At 43.5% G+C, this 24,863-nt stretch overlaps 2 protein-coding genes across 21 annotated transcripts in view; one reads left to right on the top strand and one right to left on the bottom strand.

The window, feature by feature from the left end:
- The window catches only part of GRIP1 (glutamate receptor interacting protein 1), a 333,614-nt gene extending 331,033 nt beyond the window's left edge, over positions 1-2,581 (top strand). For 18 of the 19 annotated variants that reach the window (XM_083399406.1, XM_083399417.1, XM_083399411.1 and 15 more), the window contains one exon: positions 797-2,581. In XM_083399406.1, the coding sequence (XP_083255532.1) occupies positions 797-1,033 (237 nt within the window). In that variant the 3' untranslated portion in view covers positions 1,034-2,581. The remainder of the gene's footprint in view (positions 1-796) is intronic. The other variant, XM_083399403.1, reaches the window with a different exon arrangement.
- HELB (DNA helicase B) lies at positions 2,393-24,513 on the bottom strand. 2 transcript variants are annotated; one of them, XM_083399493.1, is made up of 13 exons: positions 24,179-24,513; positions 21,084-21,485; positions 19,107-19,297; positions 15,325-16,209; positions 14,829-14,997; positions 14,142-14,283; positions 12,025-12,155; positions 10,460-10,544; positions 8,413-8,472; positions 7,367-7,631; positions 6,213-6,347; positions 5,158-5,580; positions 2,393-4,200 (listed from the first exon to the last, which is right to left on the bottom strand). In XM_083399493.1, exons 1-13 carry the CDS (start codon positions 24,387-24,389, stop codon positions 4,111-4,113), a joined length of 3,189 nt encoding a protein of 1,062 aa, XP_083255619.1. In that variant the 5' UTR covers positions 24,390-24,513; the 3' UTR covers positions 2,393-4,110. The 2 variants fall into 2 exon arrangements, with proteins under 2 accessions (XP_083255619.1, XP_083255620.1); XM_083399494.1 differs by having other exon boundaries at positions 5,167-5,580.
- Between the last annotated feature and the right edge of the window lie 350 nt (positions 24,514-24,863).

Below are 24,863 nucleotides of genomic sequence, written 5' to 3'. Positions count from 1 at the left end.
GTAAACTTCCGTAGATTCAACCTGCTTATCACAACTGATAAGCCTTGGGAATGAAGCAGCCTTGGTCATCCGGATAGACAATGAGCTTTTATCAGGAGAGGTGGAGGAGTGCAACCCTACTGATTACACTCAATCTCTTAGCCACCACGGTATCCTTCAGGGAATGGCAGTGGATTGAAGTGAGGATCAGTTGGCCACTTGGCAGGTTGGCTGTGGAGGTGCCACAGTCTTCCATTCTGGCCGCAGTGCTATTTAATATTTCTGAAACCATTGGGAATGGTAATTACCGATGACAGTTGAACTCCAAATCTTCTAGACTAATGGTATCTTGGAACACGTGAGGTTAAGATTTATTTATAAGCATTAGCAGAGCATATAAATTCAATTTAACAGTAGCGTTTTACCAAACATTTACTTCTTTTAAAGCCATCCTTTTTTTGGTAAGATACTTTGTGTAGAAGGGACGCGGTGTCAAAGTGCCAGTAGATAAATAGGTACCGCTCCAGTGGGAAGGTAAACGGCGTTTCCGTGTGCTGCTCTGGTTCGCCAGAAGCGGCTTAGTCATGCTGGCCACATGACCCAGAAGCTGTACGCCGGCTCCCTCAGCCAATAAAGCAAGGTGAGCGCCACAACCCCAGAGACGGCCACAACGACCTAATGGTCAGGGGTCCCTTTACCTTACTTTGTGTAGGCTTATAGAGTATCACAAGGATTAAGGGTCACTGAGGAGGGAGAAAAATGCATTCAGTTTTCCTTTGTCACCTTTCATCCAAGACAAACATTTTTTACTTTTCAGGTAAACCATGTTCGCACAAGAGACTTTGACTGCTGTCTGGTTGTGCCCCTTATAGCAGAGTCTGGTAACAAATTGGAACTTGTTATTAGTCGAAACCCTCTAGCCTCTCAAAAGGTAAGCTCGGAACAACAGACTTTCCCGGCTGGGGAATGGAACGAACAAAACCATGCCTTCCTTCAACAAAGTGTACACAGCGCTGGTTCAGAGATGAAACGGGAGCCTATGAACACTTTGTAGCCAAAAAACTGTATTTAGTGCAAAACATTTAAATGGTGCTAATCCCTTTCAGGTTTCTGTTACACTGAAGATGTGGCTGTTGTGTGGCATTAAGAAGCACAGAGGTGGGGGGGGGGCTCATAATTTGCTACTTGCTTCCAATGCTGAGTTTTTTTGCTCTGCTCTCGTTTTTTATCACCCATGTGTAGTGCCATTTCAACCTGACCCTTAGTAACAAGAGAAACGAATGGTGAAAATGGCTGTAAATCCTATCATGGCAGATTAGTGAAAGATTGGGGGAGGGGGGGACCCATCCATGTAAATAATTACAACGGAGGATCTGATTTTCAGAACATTGCAACTCATTCAAATACCAGCTGGTTAACTAAGTGAAGGAATCACAGGCTACTGCTGCTGGACCTAGATCACTGTATCATAGTAGTTGTTTTTTAAATGAACTATATAGTTCTGTTGCTTCTGCGGTAATGAAAAGGGGGGGGGTTAAAAGCTACTATGTGGTTTTACAACTATTTTAGCAAAAATTGCATACAGGAATCTGAAGTGCAAAGAGGTGAAACTTTTACCGGCCCAGCTGTAGTATGATTTTATTAAGAGTTATATTATACCCTATGCAATGATGTACTGAACAGGATATGTCTTGCACCCTGTATGGACTTCTAACTTTTACGTATTTGGAACTTCTGATAAATTACTGGGGTTTTTTTTTAAAAAAAGTAAAACAAGTTTTAGCGAAATTTTAAAAAAAGACTTTTATAACATGTATTCAAGTAGATTTTTTTCTTTGTTTAAATTTTGAACTGCAGTAGCAAAGAAATACCAGTGCAAAACTGTATGAACTGCCCCAGTTTAGGCATATACACAAGTTAACTTGTATAGCAACACACAATTCTTTTCTTAAAATTAAAATGAATGGTATGTGCATTGGTTTCAAATAGCTATTTAAATGCATTTTGTTGGATCTCTCTCATTAACTCTTATTAATGTCAATTCATTTAAAAACTGTAAATACATTTTGCACACATACACACACACACTCAGATTCTTCCCTTTCCTGCTCAGAGCAATAAAATGCTGCCAGTTGCTTTTTTAGGTTCACCAGCAGCTGCTTTGATTTGTTTATTGTATTGTCAATGGTAATTAATGTTACTTGGTGACTGGAAAAGACACTGGATTTGTCTCTTATAACTGTAGAGTCCTCATTTCTTATTTTAACAACCAGTTTTTCATCTATTTGAATTGTTAGGATATCCCTGATGCTGTTTTCCTTAAACCTGTTACATGAACATGAAAGTGAAATGTTTTGTTCATATTTCAGCACTGCCAGAGAAAAATTCATTTAAAACGAAACTGAAACCCAGATCATGAACCACACTTAATATGTATTTTTATTTGTTAACAAAGGAGTATTAAACTAAAGTATTTTTGTACAAATTTAATACTTTAATAGCATGGTATTTATCGTCTATGTATGGTTTCTGGGAACTCAACCTGTTGCAAAAATTTGTATGGAAACTGTAAAAAAATCAAATAAAAATTATTTAAAGACAATGGATTCGATCCTGGGAATTGCAAGAATGAGGATAGCTTGTGGAAGGGGGTTTTCCCGTCACTTCCTTCCTCCTGAACAATGGGGGAGGACTCCAGAGAGTTGCTGGGAAACAGGAGATGTTGGCACAACTTGGGCGAAGGAACCTTGCGCTAGTGAACATGAATTACCATTTACCTTTTTAGAAGTGCGGAATATGCAAATACTCAGAACAGCTTCTATAGAAGAAATAATAGATGTTCAAAGAGTATAAAATACGAAGCACCATACTCTTTAATACAACTAACATGATTCAACTTTTGAAGTATACCAGTTTTACATTTAGCTTTCCGTTGATCAGAAATACACACTATATAATGTTTACACCAGCCTCTTAAGCCAACGTGCATATGTGTTTGTTTTTAAGACCATGTTTCAGTATTGTAAATTGCTCAGAGACTCTTATTGCAAGAAGTGATTTATGAAGTCGGTGAGCCTAACCAAAACATCTAGAAGCAGAAGCTTGTAGGCATAATAGCAACTGAATGAAGAAGCACCACGTAAATAAAGGGCTGCATGCCTGTGGAAACCTTTCCAGCAGCAAAAGGTTCTGGTCAAGCAATTATTTGGGATGGGAACGGAATTCAGTTCCCTCTGCTCCCCCTTTCTTGCCAACCCGGAAGTTAATAGCAGCTAGCTATTATTTTATTAGAGCACTGCCAGAGCATTCTGTTAGCGACCCTCACCAGAAGGAAATTGCTCTGGAGACACCTTCAAAACACTGCTACGAGATGCAGAAATGCACTGTGGAGCAGAAGCAGCCCATAATGCTACAAACGGTGCCTGTTGGGTGTGCATTAGTACAGTGCTGAGTTCCAAAATGGATTAAGAACAGCAAACAGGGTTAAGATGATAGGCATTCATTCTCTAACTCAGGGGTCGACAAGGCTTGCCTCCGTGGGCCAGAGCGGTGCAGCGCGATGCCGGGAATGGTTTCTGCGCATGCCCAGACACCGAAAACTGCACCTGCGCAAAAGCCATTTCCAGCGCCGCAGACACAATTTCTGGCATCTGGGCATGCACAGAAGCCATTTCCGGAGCCGCGGAAGAGAGTCCCGCTTTATTGCAGTGCGTGGGGACTCACCAAGCAGGCGGCTTGGTTCGGGGGTGGCTCGTGGGCCAACGGCCTCCGTGGGCTGCTTCCAGCCCATGGGCCTTAGGTTGCCTACCCCTGCTCTAACTGGCTGAGGAAAACAAAAGCCAAACAGCACTTACTAGAAACGAAGGCCACTTAAAACACAGGAGTACAAACCAGAATTACTTGATATATATATAGATATAGATATACAATTTAAAAATAGGTCCTCTGATTTTAAAAAGCTGGAAAAAGTATTTAAATATAACTGCATTACGTTTGTTAAAACAGAGTAAAAAGTCATACTCTTTGAAGCTGCAAAACCTCCACGAACACTAAATATGTTCTATCTAAATATATTCTAAAAAAAGAAAAGACGTAGCAGAGCATGAAACATCTAGTTATAGAATATACTTGCTAGGGTGGGAAAAGCTGCTTGGCATGTGGACTCTTCAGTGTCAAGCTTTGAAGTTTGGTAGTTGCAAGCGGGGAGGTGTTTTCTGTTACCTGCAAAACAGCAAAAACAGGAGGGGAACAACATTGGTTGTTGGCCAAGCTTATAGCGGAGTGGGGTGGGGAAGTATCACTTTAAGTAAGGACAGAAAGAATACGGTAACATGAGCAGTAGCCTGGGCTTTGGACACTATATAACAGGAGCATTTACACTGCGCACTTTGTAGACTGTGAAAATCTACGACAGGCACTATTTGTCAAAGGTGTGGTCTCCAGCTGCACACTGCCACCAAATGAGAAGGAACCTTTATGGGCGGTAACCATGTCCCAGCCTCTGTTTGATGTGGAAGGTATTCCAAGGTGGGATATGTAAGGTCTGTGCAGGTTTCTGGATAAGGGTCTTAAGTGGATGCCTTAATGGATGAGGGAGAATGGGCTTTACCACACTCTCCCATATTGCCACCTACACAGAACTGTGGGTGTCAACCTTACAGCATCTACTGCTTGCTAAGGACCCGGGAGCTGCTCAAGCTGTAAGTATTCAATTCTATTTCTCACATGGCCAGAGCCATACCCACTACTCCACATGGCATTTACAAAAAGACGTGGTCACTTAAAAGTGCAATTTTCTCGATGGGCTTTATCGTATCCCCCACCCACCAATGGGTAGCAGTAATCCTAGTCAGTGCTTTGACAGGAGACCAGATAAATGCAGGTTAAAAGCTCTGCTGTAGCAGACCAAAGGCCTAGCTTGTCCAATATCCACTTCTCAAAGTTCCACAGCAAATGCTTATTCAGAGGCATACCTGCCTCCGAGAGCAGTACACAGCCATCTAGTAGCGACTGCTAGCCTTAGCCTTCTATCAGTTCCCCTAATCCCCTTTTAAAGCTGTTTAAGCTGGTGGCCATTACTATAATTTGCGTAATTGGTAAGCATTCTTACAAGTGAAAAAAAACGCACTGCATAAAATATTATATACGGTATCTTATCTACTGATAAATGCTTCTTACCAAACGTACTTTCGAAGGACTTGAGTAAACATCTAGAAATGTAGATGGCCTTTTGAGTCCACCCGAAGTTTCCTCTGCAGTACCAGCCAGTTCAACAACTGCATCATCAACTTCCATTTTAAGAGAAACAGCAGGTTCCCCTTGATTGTTTCCAGAACGAGAAGCAACGTCACACGTGTCATTCTCTTGCTGACTCTGCCAGATCTTCTGAGGTGATGTTTGCTCAGAATGTGCATCTTTCATGAACGCTTTTAAATGTGTTTTCCTGTGGAAACTCTTTTTCTTAATGACCGCTTGGAGTTTGTCTTCTTCAGCAATAATATAGACTCGGCAACGTCCTCTAGTGATAGCTGTGTATACATGCTGCCAATTCTGGCGAGGTGTATTGCCAACAACATATACAATAGTATTTTCCTCAGAACCCTGAAAATTATATTGAGAAAGAGCTCTTGAAGTAAACTGTTTAAAAAATGCTTACGGTTGGGTCCAGATTTAGCCATGTAGAGAGAAGGTTCACTGAAATAAGGTCTTAGTTAACTATGACTAATTTAAATCCCACTTGTTACTCTAACATGGCTAAGTCAAAATCCAGCTCTAACAGTTTTACAATAAATTAAGGAGTCTAAATGCTTCAAGTTTTCATTTTTTCCTTTACAATATTAAAGCATCAATTGGCATCGCCTGTAATTTCTACCTCAGAAGCAACAAACAGAAATAGACAGGACTAAAGTAAAATTATTTCTGTCTAATTCCTATATAGGCACAAGTTTCTGAGTCATGTGATCAGGTCTTGCCTCTTCCTTGGCTTCACACTTTTCCACACTGGCAGACACACCTCTCTTTCTAGATTTCAAAAGTTACTTTGTACTATGGATGCTGACTTCTCAAGTTTATGTTGCAGCAGGGCCAGAACAATGTGATGGCTCTCATCGAAGCTTCTTTCTACCACAATCCTCCAAGCTGAAGAGAAACTCCATCTCACAGATGTGATAGTTTTGAGAAATAAATGCTGTGGTTTTGAATTATGGTATTTCAGCAATGACCCCACAGCTTACCTGAAATGTGTGAATAGTTCTGGCCCAGGCATGCTTTATCTTAGAGTGTTTCTGGAGGGCTTTGTAATGCATGACATACTCGGGTCCATCAGTTATGCCAATAGTCAGGAAACGGCAACCATTGACTTCCTTATCCTATAAACAGAATATGCAATTTCACTGCTTTTCAGTACAGCATCGATTTGCCAGCTGGGTCCTTTACCTTCAAGCAGTCCTTCCACTAGGAACCCAGCCATGACATTCTCCTGATTACAACACAGATGCAGAGATTAAACCCCATCTGAGAATTGCCTGATCCTCCTGTACTTTGAAGCCACACATCTCATTTTACTTAGATGTGTTAAGTTTTCCAGTTCACCTGCCTCCTTCCATTTAAGTGTTGCCTCCTTACCTGAGAATCAGGCACAGAGATTTATTTATTTTTAAGTTTCTAAAAGCAGGCTGATGACAAGTTTTTTTCTGCCACTAAACAACTATTGGATCAATTGAAGATTTGAGCCAGTGGATACTCACATAGCATCATAGTGCCAATTAGATTTTGACAGCAAGGCTATCACAGAAGCAGAGGATCTTCCATAAAGAAAACCCCATGACTTTATATCAGCAATTGCCCCTTTTTACACCTATCTATGATAATGAGGTACAGTACTTTGCGTCTCTGTCCTGGTCTAGAGGTTGACTGCAATTAATCTTGATTAAGCTTGATTTTACTGCTTGGTTTCTTTAAAGCAAAAAATAACCATAACAAATAACTTCCCCGGACAAGAATTACATAGGCATGTTATCGGACAACAAACCTTGGCTATAGCTTGTGGCTAGTGAAAAGGTAGCTTAACCACAAGTCCCGGTTTGGATGACACAAGAATTCAGCACGGGGTGGGAATAAAAGAGAACACAGGAGCCAAAAGGTTGCAAACTCCTCCCTGGGAATGTACACATTTGCATAGTCCCACAACGTGCAAACCAGGCCACTGTAATGCCACAATTTCTGCTACTGTCACTCCGAGATCTTTGAGCAACCAAATATAGATGCAGACTAAGAAAGGAGGCAGCTGCCTTTTCATGTGTGACCTGGAAGGCGGGGGGGGGGGGGGAATGCCTCTTCCTTCCAGGAAGAGTTCCGAAATCCATTGATCATTCTACAGCGTACTTGCCTCTTTAATGAAGAATATTTCTCCATTGCACAACCGCCTATCATCGTAATTGTTATTATGGTCATCATCAGCATCAGCATCACGACCCGAGAGACGAGCTTCCCTTCTTGAGCAGACTTTGCAAGTGCAAGGATCAGAACTCCCAGCGCCTTTAACATTCTTTGTGCAAGTAACGGAGTCCTCTGCGATAAGATCTTTCATATACGCATTCCTTGTGGAACAGATTTTGTCACCAAGCGTAAATTGCAGCCGGTTTTTATGGTTTCTGAATCAAATTGAAGCAGAGGTCTAAATTAAATTAAAGTTTCAACAAGTCGCTCTTTCGGCTATGGCATTAATGACTGCCCAACAGCTCCCCAAAGTAATTTTCCTGGCTTTGATAAAGAACACGCAAGAAAGGATGTTGGGAGGTTTGCTAATAGATTTGCCAGCTTTGCTGCATCAATTAAAGCTAAGCTTTAAAAAAAAAAGTGTACCTCCTGGGAAAACAATAAAACAGCATATTTCTTAGGTTTTCGTTCCAGTTTATTATGAACGCAGTTAAAAACAATTAAAAAAACCAAGCACACCCCAATTTTAAAAACAATGTTCTCATGTCAATAAGCTAGCAAACTCATGGATTCTGGACTTTACAAATGTCTGCTAGTACACAAAGAACTAGAAATAAGGACCTTTTCACACAGCGAGAAACACTGCAGTTGTGAGTGGGACTCTCATGGTACAGCACTGGAGTTATGTCCTAAGTCCATGCAAGGGGTGAACACAGCCATATTATAAGTGCTCCAGCACTTGTTATGGTGTCCCATTGCGCCAGAAGTGGTTTAGTCATGCTGGCCACATGACCCGGAAAGCTGTCTGTGGACAAACGCTGGCTCCCTCGGCCTGAAGTCAGATGAACGCCACAATCCCATAGTCACCTTTGACTGGACTTAACTGTCAAGGGGTCCTTTACCTTACCTTACCTTACCTCACCTCACCTTACAGAACAAACTGGTTAGGGATAACCTTGAACATCATACAGTGAAAGCTCTTCAAAAATGTCATACCGCGTTGTGTGCCCCGAGTAGTGCTTACAGCAGATTTCATTTATGATGTCACAGTCCTTCCTAAGATAAGAAGAAAAAACTTTATTAGTTTAATTGTGAATTTTATACAATAGATTTAGAATAATAGAAGCCAAGTATTTTCCGTCCCTGTCTTTAACCAGCCAAGTGAAATAGCAAAGGTTTGCTCCCTGCCAGTAAATCACTTCCAGAGTTATTTGCTCAGACAGAAAAGAACTTAAACAATTAACACTGGCACAAAGAAAAGGCTGAAACCGCTGAAGTAAGGGTTTTTATCCTTACTTTGAGTACTTTGAGTCCTGTGAGAATAAGAGAAGATATCAAGAGCTGCTGCAGTCAGTCTTAGGAGTCTCAAAAGCTCAGAGGGCAGTAAGTGAAGCAGAAGAACTGCAGATTGGTCACAGGAAAGGGTAGCTATCTCTGTTCGCAATAAATGACAGAAATATATATATGCTCTAGGAGCGAGAATGGTTTATGATTTAAGCTATTATGGTCTAAGAATAGACCACTGCCCAATGGAAAATACCAGTGATCCAAACCTTACACCTATGATAATGATAGGTTTACAATGCACACATAAAGATCCATTAACTGTAGGAATTGTATACAATACACTATACCTCTCCTTCCTCTTTGCATACTGCCGATATCAGGTGATACAAAACTTTCCCCCCATTTATGCAACATTGTCCTCAAATGCAAGTACCTTGGGGGTTTTTTCCACCAAAGTGAATGGCAACCATCCACTGACCTAGGAAGAATAATTGGGTGTACTTGGGCATTGCTTAAGGAAACGCTACTCCTGTTTTGCCTCATCTCAAGAAAATTTACTTCATATGGTCTATGGAAGAACTGAGCCAATTGCGAGCTCTGCAGATTCAACAGTCCTTGCGCAGAAATTACCGTATTTTTCGCTCTATAAGATGCACGTTTCCCCTCCTAAAAAGGGGAAATGTGTGTGCGTCTTATGGAGCAAATGCAGGCTGTGCAGCTATCCCTGAAGCCAGGAGAGTAAGAGGGATTGGTGCGCACCGGTGCCTCTTGCTCTCCTGGCTTCAGGGATAGCCACGCAAAGCCTCTTGAGGGCAGCCGGAACGCTCCTGCCTCTTCGCTCAAGAGGCTTTGCGTTGCTTTCTTGTTTCTTGTTTTCCTCCTCTAAAAACTAGGTGCGTCTTATGGAGTGAAAAATATGGTTACCCTAGGTCCTCTCTCTTTTTTTCGTTACTCTAGAACACAATGGAAATATTCTAAAAAACTGGCTTTATACAGATGCACACAAAAATCCTTGCAATATACCATAATGGAAAGAGAGATGAGATGGTGTATCATGATAGTATGATATATAGTGCCAATCAAGAGAATACTGGAAAATAAAGAGAAAGCATTTGATTTACCCTCTTCTAGTTTCACTGAAGGCACTACAGTAAGGTACAGATATAAAGCCATTCTTTCCTTAACCATTGTTAAGACAGCAATGTGGAAGGGCTGTAACTCAGTGATAAATATCTGCATTGCATGCAAAAGGTCCCAGGTTCAATGCCCAGCGTCTCAAAGTAGGGGAATGCCCTGTCTGAAACTTGGGTGAACTATTTGGGTAGTGCAGACAAGACTTATGGTCCAGGATGCAAGGGTAACACATTTTCTCCTCTCGTGAGAAGAATACCCCCTCCAATCTCCACCATCAGTTAGTGTTAGTGACTATGTCAGCACTAATCAGAGCTAACTCCTAACGGGGTTTTGAAAACAGTCAGCCCAGGAACTCCACATGCAAAGGAGCTGGGGAAGCAAGCCTGTGATTCTGCAATCAAATCCTAATTGCTTCTCCATGTTTGACAGACGGGCAATGTCTTTTCTACAATGGTCAGTCAAAGTTAGCCCACATCTGCACACATAAAAATATTTTATTATTTATACCTCACCCATCTGGCTGGATTGCCCCAGCCACTCTGAGTGGCTTCCAACACATATGAAAACATAATAAAGTGTCAAACATTAAAAAACTTCCCAATGCAATTTTTACAATTATTACCTTCTGAAAGCAATGAATTGTGACTGCTCAGGATCTTGGAGTCCTGGCCCATTTTTAAGCAAAGCTTCAATGGCATACTGCAAATCTGATAACAACACAAGACAGAAACTGGTTACAGAACAAGCAACTGAAACCAAAACCACTACAGTCCACTGTGAAATTGCTGGTTACTGACTGCTTGGAGCCATAAAGCTGCAGCCCCTGGGCTGTGCTATAGCCTGCACATGCCTTCCCTGTGGCCACTGAGGATTGCTCAGCACTCACCCCCCCCCCAATCAAGCTGGCAAGTGTGTTTGCAAAGCTGTCAGGGAAGCAGGTACACAGCAATGGCTCTCCCCATCACAGTCCTGCTACTCTCAGCCCACACAGCTATTTATTATTTCACTTATGAATCATTTCCCAGGAAACATCCCAAAGCAATTTAAACAGCACACATGCAATTTCTAATCCAATGCAGATAAAAATCTCCACTTACAAGGCTTTGGCTGTCTGGGGAAAGTGTGATTGCCAGCACCAAACAACAGGGAAGAAATACAATGAAAATCATTTATATCCCATCGCACCCACTGTGTATGTGTGTGTAAGCGAGAGTGGGTGGGCATCCCAGTGCGTGTGTAGCACTTGGGCCAAGAGGCAGACCACCCCTGGCCTATCAAAAACTTAGGATAGGCTAGACAAGTTTCACAAAGCTCTAGGGCAGGGGTGGGGAACCTCCAGCCCACAGGCCCAATGTGGCCCAGAACAAGTCCCAATTTGGCCCAAGAGACTGTTTTCACAAAACCATGACCACCTGTCCCCTGTCTAATGGCAGGTGCAAGACAGATGAGATGCAGCAGGACTGACAGCACCAGTCCCTGCGGGGTTGTCAATCACTCAGCCAATCCTTGCAGAATGCAGTCATATCCTCACTGCTTTGAGAAGCGCCAGACCGGCCAAGTCCTTTTTGCTGCAATTCCCAGCTGGCTGTGTGGTGCATGGAAAGCTCTTATGCAAGGGGATACTGACAGGTGGGCGGAACAACCCATCTGTCAATTGCCTGGTGTCATAATGATGTCAGCTGACCGAGAGGTAGATTGTCAGACCCACCTGCCCCATGAGAGTGGGACCAGCTAATGATTTGGCCTGCTGAGCCAAAAACTTTTGCAACATATCTAATTGCCTTCGGTGAAATGTTGAAGTTGCTCTGTGCTTGGTCAAGGAAGGGAGATAAGCCATCCCAGTTAAGTACATCATGGATATTGTGCCCTAGGTGGGTGGTACTAAAGTGAGGTCTACACAGCACCTGGTGGCTGATAGCATGCAAAACTGCTGGAGTAGGTGGCACTTCTTATGCAAGAAGGTAGATTTGCTGTGCCTCAGCTGTTTTAGCGAATGCTGCCTTGCTTCGGGAATTTAATGTGTGTCAGTAAACCATGACAAAATTCTTTTTTTAAGTAGACCATGCAAGGTGGAAGACATCCTATACCTATGCTACCCAGCAGCTAAATCGAAATCTGCAGCAATAAAGCATGCATTGGATATTGTGCAGCATTTAAGAAATTTTATTACAAAAGTTTGAAACTCACAGTGACCAGCATCTCCAGGAGGTAAAACAACAAAAATAAATTTCTTTTCAGCACTTGGCACTGCCCACGTTTTGTTCTCTTCTGACATTCTGAGTACTTCATCAAACTCTGGGTATATCCGCTTAGAGATTCTGCATCCAAAACAAAGTAACAAAAGCGTCTCATGCTGCCCTCGACAGGATTGTTTTCCTTATGGGCAACATCATTTAATTTTTAAGCGAAGAACCATAGTTTCATTTCATACACAGTAACTTATACAGATTGCACCCTCCCATTACACAATATGTTTATGCATAGTTATCACACCATGCATTCCCAAAAGAACTAGGTTTGGTTTGTCCCAAATGCGGAACTAAATTTCAAACAAACATTAATGGGAAGTGTTTCAAGTAGGAGGCTGTTTTTAAATACAGTGGTACCTCGGGTTAAGTACTTAATTCGTTCCAGAGGTCTGTACTTAACCTGAAACTGTTCTTAACCTGAAGCACCACTTTAGCTAATGGAGCCTCCTGCTGCTGCTGCGCCGCCAGAGCACAATTTCTGTTCTCATCCTGAAGCAAAGTTCTTAACCCGAAGCAGTATTTCTGGCTTAGCGGAGTCTGTAACCTGAAGCGTATGTAACCTGAAGGGTATGTAACCCGAGGTACCACTGTACAAGTGTCCACACATGCATGAACACACACACACCAACAATATTCAAAAGGTTTGGGTTTCCCCCCTCGACAGAAATGTAACAGTGATAGGCTAAGCTTTCTAAGCATGTTACACATCTCCAGGCAGAAGTTCAACAGAAACTCCAGTGCAACACACACAACTCAAATATCGCTGTGAAGAATAGAGCAGGTTGTGGCAATCAGGTATCTTCCTGTATAAGAGGAGAAAGTTGTCGTGGCGCAGTCTGCATGGCCACAACATGACAATAGCAAGGAGGGCAAGTGAAGCTGCACAAGTGAGCAGGATGGTATAGCAAGCAAGCAAGCAAGCAAGCAAGCAGCAGCAGCAGCAGCAGAAGAAGAAGAAGAAGAGGAGGAGGAGTTTGGATTTGATATCCCGCTTTAAGGTAAAGGTAAAGGTACCCCTGCCCGTATGGGCCAGTCTTGACAGACTCTAGGGTTGTGTGCCCATCTCACTCAAAGAGGCCGGGGGCCAGCGCTGTCCGAAGACACTTCCGGGTCACGTGGCCAGCGTGACATCGCTGCTCTGGCGAGCCAGAGCTGCACACGGAAACGCCGTTTACCTTCCCGCCAGTAAGCGGTCCCTATTTATCTACTTGCACCCGAGAGTGCTTTCGAACTGCTAGGTTGGCAGGCGCTGGGACCGAACAGCGGGAGCGCACCCCGCCACGGGGATTCGAACTGCCGACCTTGCGATCGGCAAGCCCTAGGCGCTGAGGCTTTAACCCACAGCGCCACCCGTGTTCGATATCCCGCTTTATCACTACCCAAAAGAGTCTCAAAGCGGCTAACATTCTCCTTTCCCTTCCTCCCCCACAACAAACACTCTGTGAGGTGAGTGAGGCTGAGAGACTTCAGAGAAGCGTGACTGGCCCAAGGTCACCCAGCAGCTGCATGTGGAGGAGCGGAGACACGAACCCAGTTCCCCAGATTACGAGTCCACCGCTCTTAACCACTACACCACACCTGTGTGTGGTACAAGCAAGCCTTCCCATGTCCCTTGAGTCACCACCACCTGGCAGCGCACTTGCATGTCCACATAATACAGAGAGGCAAGTCTGCGGTGAGCCAGCGGGTGCAAGGAGTAAGCAGGCAGGCAGCCCAGACAGGTCTGCAGGCCTTCAAGCACTTCCCTCTCCCGTCACAATGGCCCCGATCCTGCTGCCACTGCTGCTCACAAAGAAGAGGCAGCGGTCTTTCTCCCCTTCACACAGCCAGCAACAGGAAGAAGCAGGCAGCATCATGGCAAAAAGAGGAGAGAGGCTCGTTCACTCTATTCTGTGAGTTGTAGAGGCAGCAGGGATCTTAGGATTGGGGCAGGTCGTGAGGAGATAGGGAGGTCTGGGTGAAATGTGGGGGGGTTGGCAGCAAGGTGGGGGGTTGGCAAGCGCCATAAGCAGGGGCAGCAGCCCCACATTATTTTTCAAAAAAACAAATCCCTACCTTGTTGCATTATCCACAATTAACTGTGACTCAGCCCTGTGATTAGTTTTCAGTTCTATAGACCAGCCCCTTGACTGAAGGCTCTCAAAAATATCGGCCAGCATATTACCAGGCTCAATGCTGGGTAACTGCCTAACATCACCTAAACGAAGTACAAAGTTATATTTAACGAAATTAGCTGCATTGTCATCGTTATTTTATTTACTGCATCTCTATCGCACGCGTAGGTCTCTCCAAAGCTGTTTACCATGATATAGAAGAACACATCAACCCAACTGCTTCGGTCTAAAATACAGCAAAGGCAGTACCAGCTCAGAAGCGATACTGTGTGATTTTCTTAGTAAGGAGTCCAAATTAATATGGCAAGAACTTTCTGTGTCTGTGTGTGTGTGTGTTGGCACAATAGCTCATCCTGAGCAGTCTGTAAGGACCTAAGAAGAGCTCTACTGGATCAAGCTTGTTATTCTGCCTCTCACAGCTACAATAAACCTACCATTAAAATTATGGACTGGTCGTTTCTTCGTCAGAGGGCAAACAGGCAAATTTAGCAGGGGATCAAATACTTTTTCCCTCACTGTATGTATGTATGTATGTATGAATGAATAAATATATATTATCATTATTATTTTGCATGGATATAGCTCATTTTGAATTTGTCTTAATTGTTCACCAAAGCTTTACACTTACCAAGAATAATAATCTTCGCCAGCCGGGCATGCTGCAACAAGAGTTGTAAAACCCTGCTAAGCATTCTCACAGGCACCATACTTCCTTCGTCTACAACCAAGACATTTACTGAAGAAAATTTCCATGGATTGAGTTTACTTTCACTCCATTTAGAGAAACTGTAGGTAACCTAAAAAACAAAAACAAAAAAATCCCATAATTTAAAATTAGCATTCCTTCAAAGAATGGTTTGGAGCATCAGAGTCGTGGGTTTGCTCAGACTATAGTTTGCTATGAGGTCTAAAGCAGCAAAGTATGGTTTGCACTTGGCCCTTCAAACTACAATCGGAAACCATGGTGGAAGGCCTTTTTGGGAAATGACGTGAAGAACAGCAGTTTTTAGGGAATCACAATAGTTTCAGCTCTCTCAAATAATGCCAAATATTCAGATTATTAAACTGAAATGCGTATGATTATACTACCAGAATATTGGAACGGTTTTAAAAACAATTCCTACCTGATGCAGAGTATAAGCAGGTCGTCCTGTTTTATCAGACAAGAGAGAAGCTGCCCTCCCTGTGGGTGCTGTATATAAAACATTTAAAGATTCATTTCTGCATTGAATCATGTTGGAAGCATGGCCGAAAGTATTCCATTCTTCAGATGCATCGAGGTCCGCTTCAAAATCTTTACAGGCATTTATAACTTCTGTATTTTCTCCCTCACTTAGATAGCAGAAAAGGCGGGTGACTATTGTTGTTTTCCCACAACCACCTTTCCCACTTATGATCGTCACTGGATTGGAACAGATCAGTTCTACAGCACGTTCCTGATCTGGATCTACTTCTACTTTGCGTTTCAATTCCTTCTCGGGTTCTTCAAAGTCGGAATCATGGTTAGAGTTTTCTTGCACACCTGAGGAATTGCCAGGCTCCTTCTGGTCCACTGCGCAAGGTTCCTCATCGTTTATTTCACTCTTAGCAAATACGTCTCTCAAGTTATTTGCATGTGCACTTCTATTAAGTACTTTTTTCGGATCGGCATGCAGCCGCCATGGGGTTTTATTTCTGAGCTCGCGTACAGAAGTTGCAATTTGCTTTTCAGAATTGAACAAATGGGGAAGGAAAACAAGCTCTTTCTCAGTAACCACAATTTTTTCATCTTTCATAAATTTAATTGATTCCCAGGCATGTTCCACGGGCATATTCTCTGATACCATACGTGTCAGTTCATGCTGTTCTTCATATGTATGTCCCATTTCTGCACAGCTCTGTTTGAGCTTTTCATATACCATTAGTGCATTCTTCTGCAAATCGGGAATCTTCTCAAGAATATGTCTGCACTCGCGTATGGTCTTCCAAGATGCTTCACCAAAGTAAGTATGCAGCTCTCTTTTCATTATCTTTCAGAGAAAGCAAAAACCTGTTATTTTGACACATGGCATTTTAACAGTACTCTATATAGAAGGCATGCAACCTTCCATCGGCTTTGGTGCACTATTTTCAACCAAAGCAAGCAAGTTCAACAGAAATTCCAAAAGCCAATTCCAATGTTGGCCAAAACATTAAGAGCGGTATGCAACAAAGTAGTCCATTAGTATAAAGACTTCCCCTCGCTCTCCTGCCCAACTTCAACCCATCTGCTTCAGAGGGTTGGCAGGAGGGGAAAAAACCCAGAACAGATTTAGGGGAGGCACAAAAACAGGAGGGAGGGGGAAGTTCTGTTGCACAGCCAGAAGTCTTTGCACTAAGAGAACTACTGTAATGGATCCTGCCCTAAGACTACAATTCTATACCCTGCTACACAAGTCCTATAATTTCCAACCGGGGACAGAACAACAGCTAAAAACTAGTATTCACCGAAATTAAAAAACCTAATGAGCAGAGGACTGCTAGGCTTAGGAACAAAAGGAAGACTGATTGGGAACAGCTCCAAGGACTTTGTTAAGCTCGCTAAGAACGCTGGGATTAGGGTGGCAGACACCAAGGACAAGCTGTGTGCACAGATGGCCAGGGAAGCCCAAAGTAGGCTGCAGGACTTGCCACATCAATTCTTCCATTAGCAAGTATACGGTATGATGATACTCATCTGTGTTTCGCTGCTACACCTGAATCAGGAGAGGGTGTGACTGTTCTAAACTAGTACCTGGGTACAGTAGTGAGCTGAAAGGCCTACAAAGCAAAAATGAATCCTGCTGAGAGCAGGCATAGGCAAACTCGGCCCTCCAGATGTTTGGGGACTACAATTCCCATCATCCCTGACCAGTTAGCTAGGGATCATGGGAGTTGTAGTCCCCAAACATCTGGAGGGCCCAGTTTGCCTATGCCTGAGATAGAGACTCTGCGGATGAGCAGTGCCCAAGTCTAGGAGTTCCCCTGTTTGGGACAGGGTTGTACTCCCTCCGAAGGAACAGCTGCATAGTTTTGGGGGTGCGCCAAGATCCATCTTTGTCACTGGAGGCTCAGGTGACCCCTGTGACAAACGGTGCCTGTTATCACCTTATGCTGGCATGCCAAACTTGACTTTTCCCTGGCCATAGAGATTGATGCACGACTAACCTCAGGGTAATGTGCTCTGCTATGTGTGGAGCTTCCCTGGAAGCCGCAGCTGGAGCAGAATACTGCAGCCAAGTTGCTGAGTGAAGCACTTTGATGTGCACATATTGCACCTGTGCTGAGGGACCTGAACTGGCTGCCAATCAGCTACTGGGCCACCTTCAAGATATTGTTAAATACATAAAACCCTGAACAGCCTGGCACCAGGTTACCTGAAAGACTGTAATGTCCAAGTATAGACCTGTAAGATCACTTAGATCACCTGGGGAAATTCTACTCGTAGCCCAGCATCCTACAGATCATCATAGGGTGGCCATTTTCTGCTATTGCCCCTATATTATGGGATGCCCTGCCCTCTGCCATAAGTGAAGCAGCAACCATCAGTTGTTTCATATAGCTTGAAAACGCATCATTTTTCTAGGCCCTTCTTCCCTGACTCATAAAGCTGGACCCTGTTTTATGTGTCTGAATCCCCCAATTCCTGTTTTCTTGGCTTCTATAGCCTTTTATTATTGCTGTTTTATTGGTTCTAGGCTGCAGTTTGGGTTTTAGTGATATTGGTGTCTGTGTGCGTGCATTGTAGACTGATTAGGGATTTTGAAAATATTAAGCAGTTACTGAAACTTTTCAATAAATAAATAAAACAACTTTATAGTTGGTGCAAATCAAGCCTCTTCTCTCTCTTTGGATTAGAATGCAACCCAGCTGCGCTAAAAGAAACTGAGGCATCTGCCATAAGGATAATGGGGAGATGAAGTGAGGACCTCGTTTCCTCTTTCCTGTTAACTAGGTCTTTGCTTAGAGAGGCCAAGCTGTATTCAGGGAAGAAGGCAACTTTGCTCTTCCAACAGCTTCGGTATTTGGTTCATGCAACAGAAAGAAGAAAACACCCAGTCTCTCCCTTTGTAGCTGCTTGCTTCAACGGAGGAAAGTCAGCCGCTAAGGGAGACAAAGGAGACCTGCCTGATGGTGGTTTTGTTCATGCACAGATCCGCAGTCTCTTGAGAACATCTGGTGAGAGCACCAGGTGTGCATCCTTGCCCCAAAATTCCAGCAGAAGCATGGGAAAATCCCAAAGCTAGCTTTTGTACATGGCGTTCTTCTAGAACACTTATGCAACCATTACAGTGGTGCCCCGCAAGACGAATGCCTCGCAAGACGGAAAACCCGCTAGACGAAAGGGTTTTCAGTTTTGGAGGTGCTTCGCAGGACGAATTTGCTATGGGCTTGCTTCACAAGTCGAAAATGTCTTGCGATTCCTGGGGGTTTTTTTCCGCTCCCCACCACCTTTTTCTAAGGCACTAAGCTGCTAATAGCCTTTTAGCAGCTAATCCGCTAATCCCTTAAGCCTTTAATAGCCGCTAATAGCCGCTAAACCGCTAATAGCGCTAATCCGCTAATGGGGTTGCTTCGCAAGACGAAAAAACCGCTAGACGAAGAGACTCACGGAACGGATTCTTTTCGTCTTGCGAGGCACCACTGTACATCTAATCTTGTTGAAGCCATTTTAAAATCTATTGTAGAACAGTATGACTACAATTCAGCTGACTTGAGTTATAAGTTGTTAAGGGGGGAAACGGAGTCCTATTATCAAATGAACTACCATCATATTATGCTTTTTTGTTGGCATCCGTCTGTCTCGAGAGACAACGGAGCCCAAGTCAAATGTCTGTGTTAGCAGTACTGAGGTCAGCCGTGTGTCTGGAGGTCCGGGGCTGCCCAGGCAACAATATTAGTTTCTTACTTCTCCGAATCCAAGTTTCCATGGCTCTTCCCTCAAGATCTCATCCAATATTGTCAATGTATAATCTTCGTCGTGAATTTTGCTCCAGTCCAACTTTTCAATGCAACAAGAAACAGCTCGTGGCAGAAGCAGCGGCATTAATTCCAATATAATCGGAAAGGACAAGGCTACTAGTACAGCTTTCCCTGCAACTGTGGAACCAAGATACAAAAAAATGCTATTTATAAAAATCGAAGTCAGTATGTTTTATTGCAAGTTCAATTTAGCATGGCTAAAGGTTCCTCGTGTACAGTTACTGAAAGTAGTTCCAAACACTGCAATCTCATATACGTTGGGTTGGAATCAAAGGTACCCTTCCTCCATTAGAGGCACCTTTGAATCCATCCTGTGGACATTTGTCATCCATTTCTTACTTTGTGGTAGCTTACATAGATTTCTGAAGCCGAGAAAGCAGCATCTGCTTTGAAAGAGAGAAAGAGAGCGAGACAGAGCGAGAACAAACTGCTGCTATTTATGAATGAGTTGGGACACTGTTTGAAAATATTAGCCAACTCCTGGTTCAAATGTAAAGTATCTCGTTAAGTCAAGTTATGCGTAAGTCCTGTGTGCCCTCACACTGAGTTCTTGCATTGCCTCCTTCTACATTAGCATGATGCAATTCAAAACTCCCAGCGTTATCTAAAAATAGCCAAAATTGTGAAATTGTAGTGATTAGGCTTGGAACAAACCAGGATCTGAAACAGCACTTTGACATTGTTTCAGGTCCAAGTTTGTTCTAAACTTGGGAACTACCGTTTCTTGGTTCAAGACGCAATGGGAAACTTTTGTTTAATTAATCCAGGGAGTCCTCAACTGCTGTGTGCCGAGAAAGGGAAGGCCAACAAAATGACAGAAGGCACAGGTGCATGCGCTCCTCGATTTAATAAGCCAAGGCAGTTTATATCTGAACCAAGCCAATTTTAGCACAGGGAATCTGAATACAGTCACTCAACAAGCCAGTATAACAGAGTTGTAGCTCCTGGAAACTCAAGAGTAGCTACAAGCAGAGTTTCACTCATTCTTTGTGCGTGCCTGCTATGTTCTGAATGTAAATATAGGAATAGCCAGCACAGTGTGACCCTGCTACTGAAGTGTATCCAAAGGCATGTACTTACACTGCCTTTAAAAATAATAATTTTCTAAAATAACATTATTTTTAAATTCCTTTAAAATAATAACCCTACAACTAATCCAGAACGCACCTGCCTGACTGGTGACTGGGACCATATAATACCAGTCCTAAAAGATCTACATTGGTAGCCCCGTATGTTTCAGAGCATAGCAGTCTTGGTGCTGACCTTTTAAAGCCCTAAATGGCTAGGTTCAAGGTCGTCCTCTGAACTAGCCAGGTGTTTAACTGACAATCAATCACAGTCAGTCCATCATTTGGAAAATAAAGACTTTAGAGCTGTCTTGCCCCAAAAATGGCAACTAGACATTCTGTTTTGGCCTCTGTAACCTTGGTTTAAGGGGCCATTTGGCACCTAGTTTATATATCTGAGTTTCTAACACGGCCTCTGAGCAAATGATGGAAAGGAATGCAACCCTTAAAAAGTATTGGCCCCACCCCCAGCTGATAGAAAAATCATCTTGCCCAACCATAGATTCTGGATTGTTTTTCCTTATCGGCAAGCACAGCTTCCTTAGCCCTTGATATAATGTTTGAAATTGTTACAAAACATTGCTTTCCTTATAGCTAACCTAAATGTGGTAATGGCCAGTTTGTAGCTATTGCTTCTTAGGCCTACACTTAGATCTTAACATAAAAACATTTCCTTTAAAAAAAGAAAAGTTTGAAGAATGATACTGAAGTCTATCACTACCACTTTAGAAACATATTAAAAAACCTGAATTCCTATCTGATTTCCATATAAAGTTAAGAACAGCGAAGTAGCCACTATAATAAAAAACAATTGAGTATTACATAGTTATACTTACATGACTCCTTAACATAATGAAAAATGTTAAAGTTTTTGGTATCTGTACAAGGTTGACTTTGGGTATTTGAAGATATCGCTCCTTCCTGAAGCTTTGACTCCTGAAACTGTTTCAGTGTTTTTTCAAGATGTGCAAAGTTTAGAGAGGACTCTTTAGGAAACTCTTTAGGAAACCATTCAAAGAATGCATCTCGAAATAATTGTGGGACATTACATTTTTTAAAGAACAGTGCAATAATATCTGTCCCCACTTCAGGCTGCAGAAAATAAGATGGGCAGCTCTTCATATAGTACTTTGATTGAGACCGCGTAAGTTTGGCATTCACTTTCCACCAGGGATCAAGCAATGGAAACCGTCCAATCACTTCGTATGTCTTTTGGGATGCTTCCTCCTGAATTATAACTGAAATGGTTTAGAAAAAGATTGTCAGTACAATAGTCAAATGTGCAGGTACAATAATATTTCCAGCGGGTTTTTAAAAAACAGTCAATGAAATGGCATGGGGGTGGTCTGCTCAGATATAGGCTTTCCTAGAATACACAGGTTCCACCAATAATTGTTGGAATGCAGAAAAGATTTGTGCATAAAAGGGCAATCAGTTTTGCAAGAAGTAACCTATCAAATACATGAGGCAAAATTACAGGGTAAACACAATTCTTCTCTTAATATCCGACTTCCACTTTTCTCACATATAGGACCAACTCAGAAAAACCTGAAATCATGATTTCCCATTACAGTCGTACCTTGGAAGTCGAATGGAATCTGTTCCGGAAGTCCGTTTGACTTCCAAAACGTTCAAAAACCAAAGCACGGCTTCTGATCGGCTGCAGGAAGCTCCTGCAGCCAATCAGAAGCCACGGAAGCCCCGTCAGACATTCGGCTTCCAAAAATAGTTCACAAACCGGAACACTCACTTCCAGGTTTGTGGTGTTCGGGAGCCAAAACGTTTGAGAACTAAGCTGGTTGAAAACCAAGGTACAACTGTATACGAACAAGCCTAGATGGGTCTCAGGCTCTTAGTCTCTTCCTCTCCTCTCCTCACACTGAAATGCAAAAACATTCATCTTTAAGCAAACCACGCTCCTGGTTACATCAGAACTCTAGGAACTGAGGCTTGTTAGAAGCCAGGGTCAAACTAGATTGAGATCTTGGCTTGCTTTTAAAAGATGTACAATAGTCTGTTTTCATAAACAATCTACCCTAGATTGTGCTCACCAAAAAAACAGTTCTACAGTTTGTGTTTACTGCAAAGGCCAGCTATGTAGAGCCCTGACTAACTAGAAACATATGAAAGTGCAAGCCAATTTCCACGCACATCCCAAACAATTATTTAATGTTGTATGGATTGTGCTTTCTTCATGAAAGCGAATGTATGTACGCACCACACTTGAGTGAAAAGTACACTTGAACTACAGTATGGCGTAGTGGTTAGTGTTGGACTTATCACAGTGGTGTCCAAACTTTTTCAAAGAGGGCCAGGTTTGATGAAGTGAAGGGCCATGGGGGGCTGACCAAAGGGCCAACCAAAGTTGACCTTTTTTTAGGATTCAGGTTGTTGAGCTTTTTTTAGGGTTGGAGTTGCTGAGCTTCTTTTAGGATTAAGGTTTTTTTAGGATTTTACCTCAGGTGCCACAGGTGCCGGATTAAACCGAACGGTGGGCCGGATTAGGCCCCCGAAACAGACTTTGGACATGCCTGGACTAGGACCTTGGAGACCTGGGTTTAAATCCACACTCAGCCATGAAGTTCACAACATGACCTTGGGCTAGACACTACCTCTCCGCCTTATTTACCTTACAGGGTTGTTGCGTGGATGAAATGAGTACAGAGAGAACCATTAAACATTACTCTCACTGCTTATGTAGAGCCTTAACAGCAAGAAATTTGAACCCAGCTCTTACAGAGTCTCCAACTGCTCCTTCCAAGGCAGCAGCAGTGCAAGCTGAACGTAAGACATCTAACTCACTGAGTGCCTTGGGCCAACTGATACCTCTTGGCCTAACCTACTTCACATGGGGAGAACCAAGTATGCCACTTTGAGCTCCTTTGAGAAAAGAGTGGGAGATAACTGCAATAAACACTTTCAAAAGCAAAGTGCCCACTAGAAACAATGGAATTAGGAAATGAAACCAGGCCAAGGAATCAGTTCTGCATTTGTTGGCAAACACTTTGCAAAATCAGGAAGAAGAGCAACCGCTATACATGACTCTGCAAAAGGGAGTCCCATGCAGTTGAATAGGACTTGCTCTCTTTTAAGTGTATATAGTATTACAGTCTTGAACTGCAGGGGAAAAAATAACAAATCAGCAATTAAGTCTTTTGCAACGTAAACAAATAGTCCCGTGGCACCTGAAAGGCTACTAGTTTTATTACAGCAGCAGCTTTTGTGGGCTAGGATTCACTTCAGCAGATGCACATAGGGATGCAACAATGAGCTGGCAAGAACGGGTGTGGAGAAAGGTCTGAGGCAACTGAAATGCAGGAAATACCACACTCACATAATAACGTTAAATGTAAAACTAACTGGCGATTCATTCACACAGCAGTATGGGTGGGCAATTGCCCCCCTCCAATTCCACCCTGACCCCTAGATTCACAGCTTTCATTAAAAAAAACCCCAAAAGTTTCTACCATTTGTAGAACCTGAAATATGAGGCAAATGTACAGGCACTATTCCAACTACAGTACTCCCTTTTCAGCCTTTTACTTGTCTCCCCACCACCAGGAAAAGTTTCCTCGGACGCCCATGCAAGTCTGAGGTGCTGCTGCTGCTTGTGTTAGCACCTAAAGTGGATTAAAAAGTGAAAGACACACAAACGCCAAGCATTTCTATTCCTAAAAGGCGTGGGGTTTGTTTCCTGTTAATGCAGAGGCGCTCCCCTGTTTCTCCCACCTACACTAGGTGAAGACAAGTTTCGGGTCCCACAGCCTTGCCCCTCGGACTGCTAGTCCCAGACTGGCCAAGCGCCTCCTCAAATGCGAAGAGGAGGGCGAGGCCTGCCCAGCGGGTCCGCAGGGACTTGCGCCACGCAGGCGCGCAAGGCAGCGGAGGAGCCTCCCCAGGGCCCAGGTGCGCGCCTCCTGCTGCTCCTTACGAGTCTTGCGCGCTGGTCTGTGAAGCGGCTGCTGGTTCGCGCCACCGAAAACATCTTCGAAACCCTCCGGGTCCTCGTCGTCGTCCTCGTCGTCGTTGCTCTCTGCATCTTCGTCCTCGGCAGCCGCCTTTCCTTCCTTCGTTTTCAGCGGCAGCAAGAGCCCCCAGAGCTCGAAAGAGCGACTCTGGCCCGACCTGCGGCTCTGCGCCATTTTTCGGAGTTCCCGCCTGTACAGCGCCTTCCTCCGCGCGCAGCCGCTGCTCCGCCTGTAAAGATGAGCGGCCGCTTCCGGCCTGCGGGGCCAAAAAGAACAGCAGCAAGAAGCGCCCTGTTTCCGGGTGTGCGCAAGAGATTGCTGCTAGCCTCCTCTGCTTGCCCATGATGTCCCTGCGCAATCAAGATTAGCAAAGCAACAGTGCGGTTGGTGTGAGAAAAGCACGGAAGTTGCCTCAGTTTTGGAGCTGTTGACTGTGTTTAGCAATCTTTTCAACAAAAGCAACTCGCCTCATTAGGTTCGAAGCGCTTTTATATCAAAGTCCCGTCCCCTCCCCGCGCAAAACCACAATTCCTAGCCCGCTTAAACTACAGATCCCAGGATTCCTTAGGGAAAGCTTTAAATGTATGCTGGGTGTCCAGCCTGTGGCACCTTAAAGGTAAAGGGACCCCTGACCATTAGGTCCAGTCG

This window comes from Podarcis tiliguerta (assembly GCF_965153285.1).
Source record: "Podarcis tiliguerta genome assembly, chromosome: 10".
Classification (NCBI taxonomy): domain Eukaryota; kingdom Metazoa; phylum Chordata; class Lepidosauria; order Squamata; family Lacertidae; genus Podarcis; species Podarcis tiliguerta.
The sequence above is the reverse complement of the archived record's forward strand: the minus strand, read 5'-3'. Positions and strand labels throughout refer to the sequence as shown.

Coding starts and splice junctions, on each gene's coding strand:
- HELB (XM_083399493.1), bottom strand. CDS start 24,389: ATGGCGCAGAGCCGCAGGTCGGGCCAGAGTCGCTCTTTCGAGCTCTGG. Junction 14,998..15,324: donor CTGCTTATACTCTGCATCAG/GTAGGAATTGTT, acceptor TTTGTTTTTTAG/GTTACCTACAGTTTCTCTAA. Junction 4,201..5,157: donor GTCCTTCGAAAGTACGTTTG/GTAAGAAGCATT, acceptor GCTGTTTTGCAG/GTAACAGAAAACACCTCCCC.